This window comes from Pochonia chlamydosporia, chromosome 3, assembly GCF_001653235.2.
Source record: "Pochonia chlamydosporia 170 chromosome 3, whole genome shotgun sequence".
NCBI lineage: Eukaryota > Fungi > Ascomycota > Sordariomycetes > Hypocreales > Clavicipitaceae > Pochonia > Pochonia chlamydosporia.
In genome coordinates, this window is record NC_035792.1 from 2938686 (window position 1) to 2956228 (window position 17543).

Sequence of the window (17543 nt, forward strand, 5' to 3'; positions counted from 1 at the left end):
CTTCAGCTTTCACCTTCTCGCGTTCCATCTACGTCCTGCTGAGCGCGACCGAACCGATTGACTTTGTCACGGTCTCGTTGCCCTGCTGCCTTTTCTCGTCCCGCCACCGGCTTTCTCTTTCCCTAATCATCCCAAAAAGTAACAACAGCGTCCAAACAGCGACAGCTACTTTGTTGGACCCTTGACCTTGATCCAAAGAAGCAACAAAAAGAAGAAAAAAAAAAAACACGAACCGCGAATATGGCCGACATCACCGATCAGCACGACCAAACCTCGCCTACCGAGCTCGACGAGTCGCAGTCGGTTGGCAATGGTAGTGCTCCTACTGAGAGCCGTGGCATCAAGCGCCAGCGTCCTTCTGCGGGCGACGACGACGACGATGATGACGAAAAGGGCGGCCGCGAGCGTCGCAAGATTGAGATCAAGTTCATTAGCGACAAATCTCGTCGGCACATTACCTTTTCGAAGCGTAAGGCTGGTATCATGAAGAAGGTTCGTCTTTGCCTAGTAGCCCAGAATCACCCCCTCTTCCCATCTGAAGAAACCACGGCCTTGGCAGGTTTGGCGCGTTTGCCGTCTCATCTGCACCTCGTTTTGTTGCTTTCGTCGCATCATGAAGACGAGATGCCCAACTGCCACTCTGGTGAATGATGTCTTTGTTCGCGTTCTTTACTGATCCGTTGCTTGCAGGCCTACGAACTCTCTGTTTTGACGGGCACCCAAGTCTTGCTTCTCGTCGTGTCCGAAACGGGCCTCGTCTACACCTTCACGACGCCGAAGTTACAACCACTGGTCACCAAAGCCGAAGGCAAAAACTTAATTCAGGTATGCGCATGCCATCGGTCGCCTTCTCCAAGCATATTGCAGATGCACTGTGTTCGCCGTGCACTTTTCTCTAGACTCTTCACGTACCAAGCCCCGACATAGCCTTGCCACTTGTTCCTTGGCGACCAAGTTCGGTTGCGATGGCTTGACTCGAATCCTTTCCCCTTCACTATTGCAAGCCTCTGCTCTATCCTACAACTTCGAACGAATTGGGCTAACATAAAACGTTTTGTAATAGGCTTGTCTCAATGCTCCGGAACCTACTCCTGGCAACGAGAATGGCGTCGACGGTGGCGACCAAGTTGATTCGCCCGAGGAGTCTGCCGCACAGCATATGCCTCCTCAAGGAGGCAGACCAGGCATGCCGCAGAACCCGCACATGCCCGGAAACTACATGCCCAATATGCCCATGGATCCCCAACAAGCTCTCGCGTACCAAAACTACGTGCAACAACGCAACCAAGGGTATGGGTCGGGAATGCCTCCGCAAGGTGGCATGCCGCCTAGCAACCACCATCAATCATGATTGGGACAACATTGAGGAGTAAAAATAACGAGAGGTTGTTGCTGGCCGGACATAACTTGGGAAAACCCGCTGATGTGGTACACATTGCGCCAGCGATAAACCTCGGCCATATCTTCTGGACGTTGCTATACTATTTGTGGGGGCTCTGGTGATTTGGCGTTGATGATGTGTTGGTATGCGGTTGTTCACAATGCTTCTCTTTTTGATCTGTTTCTCCCTTTTTTCTTTCTTCCTTATCTCGGTTTAAAGTTACCTGGGCCAATCCTTTGTGTCATGACAAAAATAAGAGAATTTTTCACATCGCAAGGTTTCGTTGTTTGGGCTGCCGTTTGCGACACCGTTCGCCGCGATGACCGTATGGCAGTGCCTGGCTGAACGATGCAGTTAAAACTATGATTGATTCCCAATCTTTGTCATTTACGCGTCAGTCGAGGCACTGCTCTCTTTTTGAATTGGGTCGAGTTGTTTCGTTGGGTGCTTCATGGATGGGCTGGGGCTACTGGCGGAGAGTTTTCGACAAGATGGATGGCTGATGTTGCTGGTGCAGACAGAACTAACAACTGCAGGGGCGGAGAAGGGACTTATCTCATGGATGGACCGATTCTTGTTTTGTGCAGATCGATGCATGAGGATATGAATTTGACGGCTGAGAATAAGAAAGCGATGCTAGCCCATGTTTCGACAAGTTGGACAAGCTAAACTACTGGACGTTACGTTTCTAGCGCGAGGGAACATGCATCACTCGTGGCAGTCATTCCTTCTTTTGAATGGTCTAATAAGTCTGGCTAGCTAGTCCACTCGCTTACCGGCCTTTCTCCTCTTTCTTTTTGCCCTCTCACTCTCTCCTTGTTTTGTTCTTATGGTATGGTAATTGGTGTTTTGACGCGGTGGTGGCAAAGGCTGCTTTTACGGAGAGGGTCCGGAGTCGACCAAAATGTATGATACTTTAGTCCTTATGTAGCGAGTCTACTATAGAGCAAGACTTTAGTAGGCGCGTCTGAATTGTTATTTTCAACGTCCCTTTTTGTGCATGGCATTGCATCTGCCTCGTCAAAAGTGGTTAGTGCGTCTAGAAAGAGTCGCCATGCATACATTTGAAACCTTAGGAAACCTTGGGAAGCCTGGGTGTTGAAACCACATCCGTATACGGCATAGGACGCGGCATGACAAGATCGGCACACAAACCGCGGGAACGGGAATGGAAAGGGAAAAAGGGGGAAAGGGGGGTCCAACATATTTAAAGAATTTGTGCAAGGCTGAACCACCCTCGATCTGGATTCTGGGGGCTGCAGATGCGATACTAATTGAGTAAAACGCAGTTCTTTGTTCGGAAATGGTCCTTGGCAGGTCATGTTGCCGCTATGCTGGATGGAGTAACCGCCTTGCCGGACTTGGACCCGAGTATCTACATCTTGGTGACACAATGCAGGTGAGGGTACGTCATGGGGTAACTGGTTTGTTTTTTTCTTTTTCTTTTTCAATACTCGTGGCGTGATTGTGCGGGTTTGGGGTCCATGCTGGGGGTTGCCTTTTTGGGGAGGCGGATGTGTTGTGATTGGGGTGTTGGATGCGGCTGGTGATGTCGTTTTTGGGATGAGGTTGTTTGGGTGCTGAGTTTCCTGGGGTGGTGATTGTGGTTGAAGGCATGTGTTGGTTGGGGATAGGGATTGGATATGGGAGATGAGTTTGAGTTGTGACTTTGGGTTGTGTTGGTTGGTTGGCTGGGATTTTATTCAGAAACTACCATTGGTTATGAACAGGGAAGAAAGTCATCTAATGTTGTTATTGAACGAGAAGAGTTTATCAAGTCTCACAAGAAGCTGAGAGCAACTCGTGATAGGCGGCATGGGGTGGCACAGCTCATAACAACACGTTACTAATAGTCAACCACCTTTATAGACAGCTGCAACCGAGGAGAGTTTCCTGAAACACTGTTATTTCATGTAATTGCAATTCCTATTGAAGTTGATTCGCAACTCTTTGGAAATGCAGCCTGCTTAGTCAGTTGGACTTGGGTGGCTTCTCGCTGCATCGGGCTAGTCTGGAGTTTGAGCACATTTGAGAAGGTTTCTGCACTTGCCCACTCGCAAGTACCTGTACAATGGGTACTTTCAATTCACGACACCACAAACCACCATCAGCTTAATCAAGCTGTTTCCGGATCAATGGAAATTGTCGGCATGATGGGTAAAATAGGTAGATTTGAACAATTCGAGGTTTTACTACCTACAACCAGGTAGGTAGCCTTCTAAAAACAGGTCATGACCGCCTGCATAACAATGCTTTCCCTTGCGCCGTTCGCCATGTAATATCGCCGTTCAGTTGCCTGCTGATGTATCATGAATAACTAGCCAGATGCACCTATGGCCCAGTCCTTCATCTTAAATCAATGCTCTCCTGCGCCACTATGACGACCGACAGCAAGACTGCCGATAAAAACGCCCGCAAGCACAGACATGAAGTAGCCGACGTTCATGGTCATGACTGCCAGCATACTATGACAATATTAGCTTCATCATCCATAATCTGAATCCGTGGAAAACGTACAGAAGATATCCAACTCCAACTATGACGGTGTCCAGCGCAGCTCGCAGAGGATCGACGCTAAATCGCCACGGTCTCTTGACAGCCCCAGCCTGCGCTACCACGATGACGCTCTCCTCGACACCGTTTGCCGTCAAAGTCATTGGCTTGGCGAGGGAATCGCTTGAGATTCTATCCGATAGCGAGGCTTTGCCCTGGGCAGCCACGTAGCGACGCTTCATGTCCTTGGCGAGCCATCTCGCTTCCTGGATGCTTCTCGCAGCAAGCAGGAGGCGGCCGATGATGGCAAGCACAACGAGAAAGATGCAGGTTCCGGCGTAGGCGCCTGCGTTTCGGGGCGTCCACGAGTTTGCGTACAGAGGAGTTGCGGTGTTTGTTTGGAAGACCATGGCCATCATCATTAATCCCGAGCCGGAGTCGGAGCCGGAGCCCATGTCCATGTCCATGCCGCCGTGCCGAGGGAAAACAGACATTTTGAGGCTTTGATAATTCGTAGTTTTGTGTATGGATGAAATGGCTTTTGGGCGGAGGTGGGATGTTGCAAAGTGTCAACGGAATGCTTGTGCTACCGTCGAGCTGGGTCAAGCTGCTTAAATAAAAAAAAAGAGAGTGATCAGAGGTATGCGCCGAAAAAAGAGATAGTCGCGTCGATGCTGGAGGAAGGAGTGGCCATATGCCCTCCCTCGAGTTGGATTGAGCACGTTCTCGACACCGTCAGTGAGACGGCTCCGAGACACGAAACCGTGTTAAGGGTAGGGATGGGGATGATTTTTGTTTGGCCGCAAGCCACTTGATGTCCCAAACAGGGCGAGTCGCGTATGGTAGCTGGCTCAAGAGGTATGAGAATTTTTGGAGGAGGGAGAGAGTGTAAATTCTGGGGGGTTTTGTCGGGAAAGGAGATTTTTGAATCATCGTGCTTTGGCTTGTCAGTGTTGAGCAAGTTGTTACAGGCGCCACTATTCATGGGTCTGGTGTGGGAGAATCTGTTAACAGAGGGCAACTGTGAATGGTGGGTGAATTGTTAGTGTTATTGGGAGCTTGTCGCTGAATTTGGAAGGAATGGGTCTGGCGAAGGAGGGGCAGAGGCGAGCAGCGTGGGGAGGAAAGTACCGGTACTTCTGGTTGGTACCAGACTCTGCTTACACAGACTTCAATGTTCAATGTTGGCTTGGTGGGATTTGGATGTCAAGCAAACAATTCTAGTGACCCAACGCCCAAACAGTTTAACCCCCTTTCCATTTTCTCTACAAGTCATTGTCATCTCTGATTGAGAACTGATCAAGACATTGCTGGCAATACACAGCCCAAGTCTTGACTCGATCAACCTAGCACGATTCATCACCAACCAACCTGAAGCCGACATAGTCAGTCACTCAACACAGTCACCAAACGGCATATCTTGTCAGAAAGATATACCATGTCACGAACGCCTCGTTGCATCTAAAATTACACTTTTATGCATCGATAGATTCAGTTTATCGCCTACGTAGTCTATAGTACTGCATCCTCCATACGTGATAGGCTTCAACTGATGTGCACATCATACACCACCATCACACATCTATTGTAACCTTACCCAACCAAGCTGGGATATTAACCAAGACCAAGACGTATCGCCAGCTCAGATGCGAGATGTGGCTTTGATCTGGGACTCGTTACCGTATGGCTGAAACGCCGTAAGGCCAGGTCAATCTTGGCTTTGATCAACTTTAAACCTGAAACTGGTCAAGTCTCATCTAACAAACATTCTCATGAGAAGATTACGACAGCACCGGCATTTGTTTGCTTTATTTCCATGAGTCTAGTGCAAAAGTTGGTCTTTTCGTAACGTCACAATATTGGAAAGCGTGAATAGCTGCCTGCCGTTTAGTTCCCGTCGCATTCGGTTGCAGATGGCAGGGAACAACTCGCATTTCACGCTGGACCAAGGGCCACAACCTGTAGAACATTCGCTTACGCCCCGGATTTGCGAGACGAAACTAGCCCAGGCAGGATGTGCAGGCATCATCTCCAGGTAAGAAGCATACAATTAAACTATCAACTAGTCCCGCGCCACAGGGCGGCAAGGTCGCCTCTGCCGACGCAATTATCGTGCCACCATCCATGGGTCAAAGCAAGTTAAAAATGTAGGCATGAAATGACTTAATCGGATCCTGAGCAGCCGATCTGTGGTATATGCTGGAGTCATAGCGGTGTATCGTATGTTGTTGCTGAATCATGCCAAGACAGCCACGTACCAAACCACACATCGAGATGTACTTCACCCTTGTGAAACCTTGTCAAGCGCATACGTACCCTTATTTAGTCCTATGGAGAGCAAAAGCAAATCGCTGTAACATCGAATCTATCAGAATCCGATTTATCAGTGGATGGAAGCTGCGTAGATGGTACGTCTGCTTCGTATTTGCGGATTAGAACATCCATCTGTCTGTCCTAATCAGGTTCCGTGCTTACATCAGCCTCTTCAATCCATGACGGCAGGATACAGTGGAAAACAGAAGGGTCATTGCCTTTGGCGTGGCAGATGATTGTATGTCGTGACAAGTTAGTGTTTGCTTGAGCGAGTACAAGTCATCTCAGTCAGGCCCTATGTCTGAATAGTCGTTTTCAAGAGTGCAAAGTACCGAAAATAACACAACTCTTTCCAAATTATGGAATATATAATGCTAATATCGACAAAATATTAGATGCGTGTATATAATTGCCAATAGCGCTCGCATGAACTGAGCAGACACAGTTGTCGCCAATCGCTTTCTAACAACCAATTTCAGATATGGCTTAAACCACCAACAAGATAGCAATTGCACAACAGACAACTAAAAGAGAGAAAATCGGAAATGACTGTACGTTTTTATCCTTAAGTCCCCCACCAGCACCCCATATCTTCTGGCTAGTGGAAGTTGGCTACATCCAAAATGTTGCAACTTCAACCTAGCCTCTGCAATAGCATCTTCAATAATAACAACATATTCCACAGCGTTCTCCAATATCCACCACCACTTTCCTCCGTAATACGGCTCTTTAGTCCTCCATATTTGCCCATTATGACCGAACCAAAGCCCATGATCCGGTAATCGTACACGGTACATCTTCCCCTCCGTGTTCTGGGCAGTACAACTCTACAGGACGTGTCAAATCCTGTATCTTGCGCACCCTCTCTCCTAGGGCACATCGACCCGTCATGTCTAAAGAAAATCCGCAGAATTTTGTTTCTCGTTGTAGAAATTCTTTCGACGGTTTAGGGCATCTAGGATGCCCACACCCGACCATGTAAAGGTCTGTCCAGCACATGATGCCTTCATGTATGTGCTGCGGCTATATTTGAGCGGCATGTATATTGTTTCAAAAGAGGATAGGATCGTCGGTCTTGTACCGAGTTGCTGGTAGCCTTGGAAGGTTGACGATGGTTGGCAGAAGGAGGTGTCGACAGGAAAAAAGAGATAACACTCTTAACCGACTCTAGGAGAGTTTATATAATGTATATCAAAGCCTTTGGTCTCTATTCAACTGTATTCAACGCGAGTTGGACTTACAGACAAACATCAAATGAAAAATATGGTCAAGTTCAAGAATCTTGCGCGTACTCAGATTAAACCCTGTTCATTGGCTATTCTAACGTTCAACTAACAAGCTTCCTTTGAAGTGAGACTCAGTACTAACAAAGACAACGTATTCAACGGCAGTCCCCAAATTAAAATCCCACCGCCTTGTTCAGCCGTCCTCATCCTCCATATTCCCCCATCGTACCGTCCAACCCCACGACTTCCACATCCCTACGCTTCGGTCTTCCTTCCACAAGTACCAACGTCTTTGCGGGTTATGCCTATCACAATATTCTTCTGGAGAAGTATGCGTGGAGTCAATTTCTAAGGTTTTCAGGTCACGAGGACATTTATTTCCCGGGCCTTTAGGTGTGAGACAGTCCTCAATTCCTCCTGACCATCTGCTCGTCCGCTTGTTGCATCCTCTCCGCGCACACCTAATGTGGAACCAGACTTCCCAGCACATGACGCCAACTGGTGTTTGCGGCTGTACGAGAGTACGCTTTCTCAGAAAGAATAAGTGGTGGGTTGGGAGATTACTGATCGCAGTATTGGAAGGTTGATGATGGTCTTGGTTGGATGTGTAGAGAGAGAGGGAGGGAGAGACAACATGGCCTTGTCTGGATCTCGAGAGAACTTATATATTGTTTATCAGAGGGTGTGGTTTTGAATTGATATTTAAGTAATTCCAATGGAGGTCCGGACTAGCACCGAGCACGACAAAAAGTCAAGTTGACGATATCTGATATGCAAGAGATTAGGACCTTGTGATGCTGTATCCTTCCCGTACATGTCCAAAACTCCCTTGTAAAACTGTGCGACTTATCATCGACTTTGATCTTTTTTCATCTTGAGATCTCCCAAAAGTTAGTACGTGTCCCTTGATACTGTAGTGCTTATACAACATAAGAATATACCCGCTCGTTTCATAGAGATGTGTCTATCCATCGGAGGCACTACTGTCTCCCGGGACTTCATATTCGCGCATGTTTGGCTAAACACACCGCTGTTCTTCTACCGTCAGCCGTAGAGTTGTCCTCACCTGATTCTTCGCCAGTCTCGTCACGGTGTTTCTGGGCAGCAGGAGGGACAGGTAGGCTTTTTTTTTTCATATGTTTATAGGCTTCTTCTCTTTACCACATTCCTGGGGCCTTCGTCATTTCTCACTGTCGCACGTCGCGGTCTGACCATCTCGCCGTTTGAACGATCGTTGACAGTTCTCGCACTCTCCGAAGTATATGTCGTTCTCGCAATTGCGCCAGGGGGACAAGGCTTCTTGATTTCGTCTGGATGATCGGTCATGCAAAGGAGTGAAAAGGTGCCTTAACAGCAATTTGACTTGAGATGTCTGTCGGGTATCTTGACAAGATTTGTTTGTTATGTGTATGGGGAGGGATTGACCCCAGCCATCACGGTACCTTGATATATTGCCTCCTACAGGTCAATTCTAGCATACAAATTGCATGACGCAACAGCCTATGTTTTGTAGTGAAACAAAGGTCGAGCTCAAGCCCACGATAGGGAATAAACTTCGTCATCACGAAAGTCTAGAGGTCCTGTATATGTCAAAAACTCCCTCTGAAAATCAGGCGACCCATCCTTTCCTTTGACCGTTTCCACCTTAAAATGCCCCAAATATTAGCACATACCCTTTGAAATTGTGGTTCATTCACAGCAGGAGAACGTACCCTTCTAGACCACCCCTCCGGGACCTTGGATGGCGCATCCCCATCCTTCAAAGTAGACCATTTCTTTTTCTCATGTGCCAAATTGGGTGGGGTTGCTGGTCGGCCTCTGTCTGAAGTCTCGGAGGCCTTTTTTCCCGCGTTCTGAGACTCTTCGCACTTACCGCAGGAAGACTTACACACGATATTGATGATGTGCAACCCGGCGCTCTTCGGATCTGTGTCGTCGGGTAAGCAATCCCGAGGTTTCTTTTTCCCAGACATTCTTCTGGCATATACGCAGGTCCTGTATGAAGGACCTCTGTCACGGTCCTTCATGTTGCAGTTTGTGCAATAGAAACGTCGCACGAAAATTTTGCACATCGCGGCAAGGGGAAAGGATTTGGCGGTTTTGGTCGGACACGAGGCCTCTTAAAGAGTGAAACAAAGATCTTGTGACCAAAACTTAGAACGGACTTCGTCGTATTTTGTCAAAGCCTGATAAGGGTAGGGGACAAGTCGGCGCAAGTAGTTGCGGGAGCTTTATATATTGTCTCCTGAACTCTAGCATACGAATTAGATGACGCAACAGCCTATGAGCAATACAGAAACAAAGGTTGAGTTCAAAACGTCGTCAAAAATCGGACCTGCCCTGTTGCAAGAGAGCATTGCGCAACAGCCCTTTGACGACAGAGTGAACAACCGTTGGCGTCAATATATTCATCTGCAACCTGACCCCAATGTCAGAAACTCTCTTTGTAAACCCAAGGTGAAACAGCCCAACACATCCTTCAATCCACGACACAACCGCACTCTGAACTCGCCTAACCCTTCCCCATAAGTTTCTTGTTGCGGCGTTCCTCGCATTTACTGCAGTACAAGTCCCCCTCCATTATCCACTTGACGCGGATTGTTCGTATGCCTGACCTGCACTCTCCGCGTTTAACTCCTGCCGCGATGAGTTCCTCGCATGTGTCGTCCTCGTCTGTCCATTCGCTCAGGTTTTTGAGGCACGTGTTGCACTCTTTGAAGTAGATGATGTTGTAACACATTGTGTTGTTGCTGTTTGTGTTTACTCGAGTGTTCTTGAGTTGTCGGGGTATGTGGACAGAATTGGTGTTGATTGTGTTCAGACAAATTATGGCGGAAGATTGGATGACATGTCGAGGTTCCATGGTCTCATTGGGCAGAAAGAAAATATATATGAGGAATCTGGACGTGATTCTCACTTCATAGTGAATGGTTGTGTTGCCATGGGATGTTTGTGAATCGTTGCTGCCGGAGTGAAGGTTCACGATTGGCACCTGCCACGGAAATGGTGATGATATGCATTTCGTCTGTGATGTACATCTGACAAGAAAGTGAATGCGGCTGTCAATGATGGCAGTCTGTGAGGGTGAGTGGCCAGTTTTGAACAAAGCTATTGTTTGTCACTTTGGTTGGCAGAGTTGGCAGATGCGTGCTGAACAGCAACTCGTAGTCTTCACAGCTGGTTGGCATTCGGCTTGGATGTAGAATAATGTATCTATAAATAGTTTGTGCTGAAGATTTTCTTGCAGAATTTTCCAAGTTGCGGCAGATTTCTGTTTGGGACCCGATTAGTTGTGAATGGCGTTGAGTTGAGTTGAACATGACAAGTTGCAGTACATACTCACCGTCAACTTGGTGTCAGATGTATGACGATGATTGTAAAAGACATCAACTGTTACTGCATCGTCTCTTTCTTAATTGTTAATGACACGCTGGGAATCAGTAATCTGAGTTGCAAGTGTCTAACCTTGCCCCTACACTTGCGAAACTTGACGATGGACTTACCAGCTGTAATAGTACCACTTGCAACTCGTCTGAACAGCTCTTTCAGCTCTTGCACTGTCGGCATAGGCGCCATTCATCCTTTGTGTAAGTCGCACAATCGACACTGAGTCACGGCGAACAGTACCATCTGAATCATCCGATGAAAGGCTCTCATCATTCAATCGTATACACTTAAACATGGCGCGTAAATATTCACCGTCAGAACCTAAAACAGTTCATCATCAATCATCTGAATTAACCACCGATCTAGTCGAACAATGACCAACACCGCTCCCAACCTCACGAGCAACAACTCATCAACTCAACCAACTGCGTCAAAAGACACCCACCGTATCCAAATTGGCCCGTGGCCCGAAATACGGATATGTCAGCAGCATGTCATTGCCAAACGCCTGTCGTGTAACCAATCTCAATACACTCGCACCCTCGCCCCAAGAACCCCAACTCACATCCAAGGCAGGATGCAGAGGACGGAATACATCCCAATCCAACCCATCGAGGAACAACCAACCCCTAACATCACAAGACACATCCCGTGATAAACTCCCCTGGTCCCAGGTACAAGCCAAACAAAATCACAAACCAAAGCTCAAGGTCACCCTCCAAAATGCACACAACCCAAAGCCCTCAATCTCTGCCCGACTTCGGCACCATGCAGGTATCCGGAGCGGGCCGCACACATCCACCGCATGTATCCAAAAATAAAGAAACGAAGAAAGAGAGTTTGTGCCCAAAAAGGGACCGTGTGTCATGTGTCGGGTGGGATAAGCAACGTGTGAGAGGGTGGGAGTTGTCTACAACCGAGTTGGTTTCCCTGAAGTGACTTGACGCTAGAGCCCTTCGTGTTGCGTAGACGAACCAACGTACTTGTATTATTATTTATACGTCCGAAACCGAAGCCGAAAATGCATGTAGCCGCTTCTTCGGGACCGGAACGAGCCTATTTGGATGAAAGGAGGGTGTGGTTGCGGTCGTGCATATTAGACAATTTGGACTACGGGGGGTGTTTGATGTAACGAGATGAGCTTTACGGGTAACGAGGTGGTATTTCCTCGGTGTACCGCACCATTCCTCGTTTCCAGTCTTGTACATAAGTAGGCCAGTCTTGAAATTAACATCGCCGATTTAAAAAAAATCACGACATCATTACATAGGACACGCAGGAAAAAGGGGTCCTTGATTCGACGACGCACACCGCCGATGCTGACGCTGCACACAAGACAATGACAAACTGGACGTCTAATCCTTGCTCACCGAGTTCCAGAACCCGGGCCCAGAAATGGCCCATTTCGCCTGTGTTGGTTCAACTGGCTGGAGGGGGTTGAATCAGGATAGGCATACATTTTTGCGTGCAACTGGTCTTTGAGGTCATTTTTTGGGATATCATGATGCACAAGAAGCATGTTAATATAGGTAGCACGGGGCGTGGATATTATGGTATTTGTCATAACATATCCGGTTCTGGACCATGGTTACACGGGGTTGAGGGTGAGGTGGTTTGGCGAAAAACCTCGAGGGTATGGAATGTAAGTGCTGGGATTGTGCATGACGGATGGGACATTCAGCTCAGTCGGGTCAGAAGGGCTAGCCGAGTTGGGTGGAAATCCAGTTCGGTAATTAAGAGTTCTGTTTATTTATTTAATTATTCTTGATGGCAAGGACTAGCTGTATTCGCATACCGAATCGCGTGGTTGGCAACTTTCAACACCATGATCCTGACAGAGAACATCACCAACATTACAAACTCATGCGCTCTGCACTCTGTAGCCATCCATAATTTCCGATCCCCCTCCCAAAAGGGATAGACAATTCGCCAAGCTCCGAGACCCTTTCAAAACGAGAATGCCCGTGCACAACCTTGAACATGTTCCATGGACCATGTCTCCAACAGTTAAACCCGTCTCTCCACTTTCCCTCCACACGATCACGATACGCACTGCCCAAGAAATAAACCTACACGCACACAGACACAGAGTACCGCACGGTTCAAGAACCAAAAAAGATTCATCACAAGTAAGCACCCTCCGCAACCAACGTACATACATGCCACCAGTTGGCAGCAAGCCGCCCGCAGCAGCCACATCTACCCAACCTGTTGTGAAACCAGAGACCAACAACATCCCGCACAACCATTAACATAACCTCTGCTTCGTACTCCGTACTCCGTACATTCTCTCACCCAAGGCAGCAGCAGCATCACCGTTACGCCGTCCCACCGGCCCACCCGCCTTCCGTAGCCTGTACATGTAGCCCCCCTTTAAACAAGAGCAGTCAAGTCATTGACTGACCCTTTGACCTCTGTACATCTAATCTCGAGGTGCCAGATGCGGATGTGGTCCACAAGCGATGCTACTCTCTGCGCTGCACAAGATTAATGTCGACTGGGGCGTTGCCGGATCGACTTCCGCGCCCGGACGAGGCTTTTGGTTAAAATGATGGAGAAGATGATGAATGTCATTTAAAGTTAAGTTGCCTTGGGATGTGCTAGTTGGAAACTTGCAAGAAGCTCGACTGCAGTGATGAGTATACAGAGTAGTATACCCTTTAAACTCAACGGTATCAAAGGCCAGGCAACTCAGTCAGCAACCCACACAACTCAAAAACATTGAAAACCAGTCCAAAACCAACATTGAAGACTAATTGCTACTCAAAAGCCAAGGCTGCCCGCATTCACTCCCATCCTAGATCGCCCTGGCCGCATATGCATGCACCACGACCACCCTGCACGTCCAGCCCACAAACCCGCATCCTTATAATACGACAGTACAGTACCAGTAGCATCTTGCAGGCAAAAAGAGAAGGGAAAAAAACGGAACGAGCTGGACCAAACCGGAGAAAACAATGCCTGGCCCCTCATCAAGACAAAGTGGAAGACGTGGTTCATACATGCCTAGGTCAATGGGCACGCATTTCACATGTAGAGCAGAGTAGTTATGTAATTGAGTTGGTGAATTAAAATAAAATGAGTAAAGGAGACGCCAAAAAAAAAAAAGAAAAAAAAATTATGCGAAATAAAAAGCGGAAATGTCTGTACGACTGTCGATGCCATCTTGAATTACTCCCCCTACCAACGACGTCAACACAACAAGGGTCCATGCACCTTGCTTCAGAGGGGCGCTCTCGTCCGACAAAGGACAAAATACAAAGACAGACATGGACATATTTGGTTCCAGTTCAAGGCAGGCCCTTGTTGTTTAAAAACTGCAGACGCCCAGTCACAGACTGCGGCACAGAAAATGAGAGACATTCACGACACAAATCAAATGCAGCACTGACCGAGCCGACCAGACATCAATAACAATCATCTGAAAAACATAGCTCGTCCCTTTGCGGTCCGAGTTTTCATTCAGTTCCCTAATACTACTGTAATACTACTACCAAATTGGAAAAATAAAAAAAAAATTTGGGCAAAAAGAAAATATACTCATGCCAGTATCCGAAAACGGCCAGACCCCGGACCCAGAAAACAATGTACAGAAAAAAGTATCCGTGTGAGCACACACGCACACACCATACATAAATACACAGAGATCCAGTGGATTCCAAGCAACTGTGTCGAACCGTAGACAAAGATTGCCTTTCCGTGGCACAGCCTTTGATGGAGATCGTATACCCGGTTCTCTCCCCCTCTCTCCGTTTTTTCTTTTCTTTTCGAAAAACACCGCGACCTCGCGTTGCCGCCACGTCTTTTTTGCCGTTTCTTTTTTTGCAAAGAGCCAAAGATTCTCTCAGACCCGTACGGACAAATGTGTTCTTCCCAAACCGACTCTCAATATTGCGGCAAAATCCCTCCTCATTCCATCATTCCAGTAGCAAATACCAAAACAACAAAACGAGAGCGAGACAGCGAGAGAACATTGCTTCTTCCGGCACGTAAAATCGTTCCTTCATCCCCCAATCTCGGATCGTAAACCCCCGCCGATGCATGTCCGTAGGCACGCACGGATCGGCCCTTGCACAGGCTGCTCTGCTTGCTGTCGCACCGCCCACCCATATAGACATTACACCCCAGTGCTGCCTGTCCCTGGGATTTCAAAACAAAAGTGCCCAAGACGCCAGTAACCCCTGTTTTCCATGATACTTCTGCTGCTCCTGCGTCCTTTGTTTGCCGTCTTTAAACCCTCCCGTTCGCCGTGCTTTCAAGACAAATCCCGTTAACACCCTACTCCGAGAATCCATCGAACCATGCGGAATTAGCCAATTGGAAAGTTAAATTTAAGCCTCCTTGCCCATCGATGACCGGTCATCGTCGCCTTCTCCAGCACGATCTTGGGTGCTGTCATCGGCAGCAGCGGCCTCGTTACTCTTGTTCTCGCAACCCTTGACGAGTCGATGTCTCTGTGAGTGAAAACTCAAGTCAGTATGGGTCGCATGACCGTTGTTAGGTAACACAGCTCAGTCTCTCCCCCTCTTCAGGTCAAGGGGGTAACAGGCCAATAAAAAACCACCGGGACAACTACTAACCTTGAGCGCATCCTTGCGAGAGAAGCTCTTGCTGCAGAAGGAACAGGGGAAAGGCTTGACAGCCAGGTGAATCCGCTTGTGTCGCTTCAAATCATGGTTTCGGCTGAAGGACTGTGTGCATTGGTCACATTTGAATGGGCGCTCCGACTGTGGTTGGGGTTGAGGATGATGCCCGTACATCATCTGGTGAGCGCCGTAGCCAGGTGGCACACCCATCGCTGGGATCATGGACAGTTGCGACCCGGGTTGATGAATGTTAGACATGACCGGACCGTTCATCGTGGCGAGCGGTTGATATGAACCATACGGTCGATAAGATCCGGGAGGCGGTGCCATGGCCGAGTGTCCTATGCCCCGCGAGCCAGGGCTAGCACCCGTCGGCGACTGTTGCTGCTGTCCTGCGTATGACGAGAAACTCGCTTGCTGGGGTGTGGACGAGGCAGGATAATAACTCTGATTGCTGGGTGCTCTAGAGTGAGCATAAGGATCCACGGGCGCAGGAGCGCTGCCTGGTGTATGAGGCTGAGTAGAATTCATCATGGCGCCTTGAGGTGGCTGACCGGACATGTGATGGCTGTCCTGACCACCGTTTCCTCCCCCTCCAGAGATGGACGTTTGAAATGGCTGATGAACGTTGTTGAAGGGTGGTGGAGGAAGGCCTTCACCACCTGTGGCGGGAGACTGCGAGCTTCGTGGATTTCCAAAACTCATCCCAGACGGCTGGCCGTAGATTGATGACCGGTGGCCGTATGATTGATCTGGAGAGGTGCCGCCGACGTTGTAGTTCGAGTTGCCCGGCGTAGGCCATGTACCGTGGACATTGGCGCTGTACGTATATTGCATGTTGCCGTGGGCTTGAGAGCCTTGAGAGCTGGCAGTATTTACGCTAGACATGCCTGGGCTGAGACCATCGCTAGCTCCTGGAGAGGAGGTCAGAGGGCTGGACGGATAAAGACCAAATGGGGACGAGGGACGGTGAGTGAATAGAGCCATACTGGGAACTTCATTTGGTGGTGGTAGAGAAAATGGTGGCAGTGCGCCTGCCGCTGAGCGTCGTGATGAAAAACTGGATGAGACTTCCATTGTGCTTCAGCTTTTGACCAGCGGTACTTTACTTTCGTGGTAGATTCGATAACTGCTTGTTCAGTCAGGTAGAGTAGGTAGGAATAACCAGCAAATCGATTTCTTTTGTTCTCGATGCTGACTCTGAGGTGCAGATAAGTATGCGACGAGTGAATATGTGTTGTCACGAAACACACGACACCAAAAGCTTTTGGGAACTGGTTTCGAAAAGATGCGCGTCGATCGGGCAATCAAGAGATCAAAGTATTTGGCGATGAGAGGAAAAAAGAGTCGAGAATCCAGATGATAAGACGAGGATGACGGCAGAGTGCAGGCGAAATTGATCGCAGGACTGAGAATAAGTGTGGAGCTGGAGATGCAAAGAAAGACGGAGACGGCTTGTCGAAGGAGAGATTTGGAGACCTTTGAACCGTAGGCGTCGAAAGATGTGTTTGCAAGCGTGTCGCCAGCCGTACTTGTACTGACGAATGTATGGAGATGGTTTGAGTTAAGTTGAGAGAAGTGTAATGTCGGCCACTATCTTTAAGTTGGCGCCTATCCCACAAGTTTAAACTTCAAAGAGTCGGAGCCGCTCGCAGGTCTGGCTAAGTAGGTATAGTTTTGCCTGTAGTGCGTCTAAATAGCCTCGACGACTTTAGAAAAGTATCGAAGCTGTAGTCCTGGTGGGGAGGTGACGCGAACACCGACAACCTTGCAAGTTGTGGGAGATGCGCAGACAAAGGTGAAACGAGGACAGGTCAAGTCGAGTGGAGGGATACCCAATCAAGGACTATCCTATCCAACCGTTCGCAGTAGGTATTCCGGGGGAGGAAAAGTTGGCTTGAAGTTGGAGCTCACACGAGCAAAAGGTGAAGAGAAGTCGCAGAGGCTGACGAAGACTGGTTTGAGTGACTTGACTGACAAAGTCAACAGAAGTCAACAGAGCGACAAACACGGCTGTCCGGGAACGGCCAGACTAGAGACTCTCTCTGACGGGACGGAGGGGCTGACCCTGGTTGGACCGACAGACTGACAGACTGACAGACTGACTGATTGACGGACTGACTGATTGACGGACTGACGGACTGACAGAGTGGAACT

At 48.5% G+C, this 17543-nt stretch overlaps 3 protein-coding genes across 3 annotated transcripts; 1 reads left to right on the forward strand and 2 right to left on the reverse strand.

The window, feature by feature from the left end:
- Nucleotides 1-240: 240 nt before the first annotated feature.
- Nucleotides 241-1351, forward strand: VFPPC_04735 (MADS box protein; the record flags this gene model as incomplete). The annotated part of the gene is made up of 3 exons (XM_018284040.1): nucleotides 241-492; nucleotides 691-825; nucleotides 1064-1351. 3 exons carry the CDS (start codon nucleotides 241-243, stop codon nucleotides 1349-1351), a joined length of 675 nt encoding a protein of 224 aa, XP_018145356.1.
- Nucleotides 1352-3737: 2386 nt separating this feature from the next.
- VFPPC_15832 (Ctr copper transporter) lies at nucleotides 3738-4368 on the reverse strand (the record flags this gene model as incomplete). The annotated part of the gene is made up of 2 exons (XM_018293585.1): nucleotides 3738-3846; nucleotides 3899-4368. The coding sequence occupies 2 exons, from the start codon at nucleotides 4366-4368 to the stop codon at nucleotides 3738-3740; spliced, it is 579 nt and encodes a 192-aa protein (XP_018145357.1).
- A 10763-nt stretch (nucleotides 4369-15131) lies between these two features.
- VFPPC_04738 (C2H2 finger domain-containing protein) lies at nucleotides 15132-16373 on the reverse strand (the record flags this gene model as incomplete). The annotated part of the gene is made up of 2 exons (XM_018284042.1): nucleotides 15132-15254; nucleotides 15381-16373. 2 exons carry the CDS (start codon nucleotides 16371-16373, stop codon nucleotides 15132-15134), a joined length of 1116 nt encoding a protein of 371 aa, XP_018145359.1.
- Nucleotides 16374-17543: the final 1170 nt, after the last annotated feature.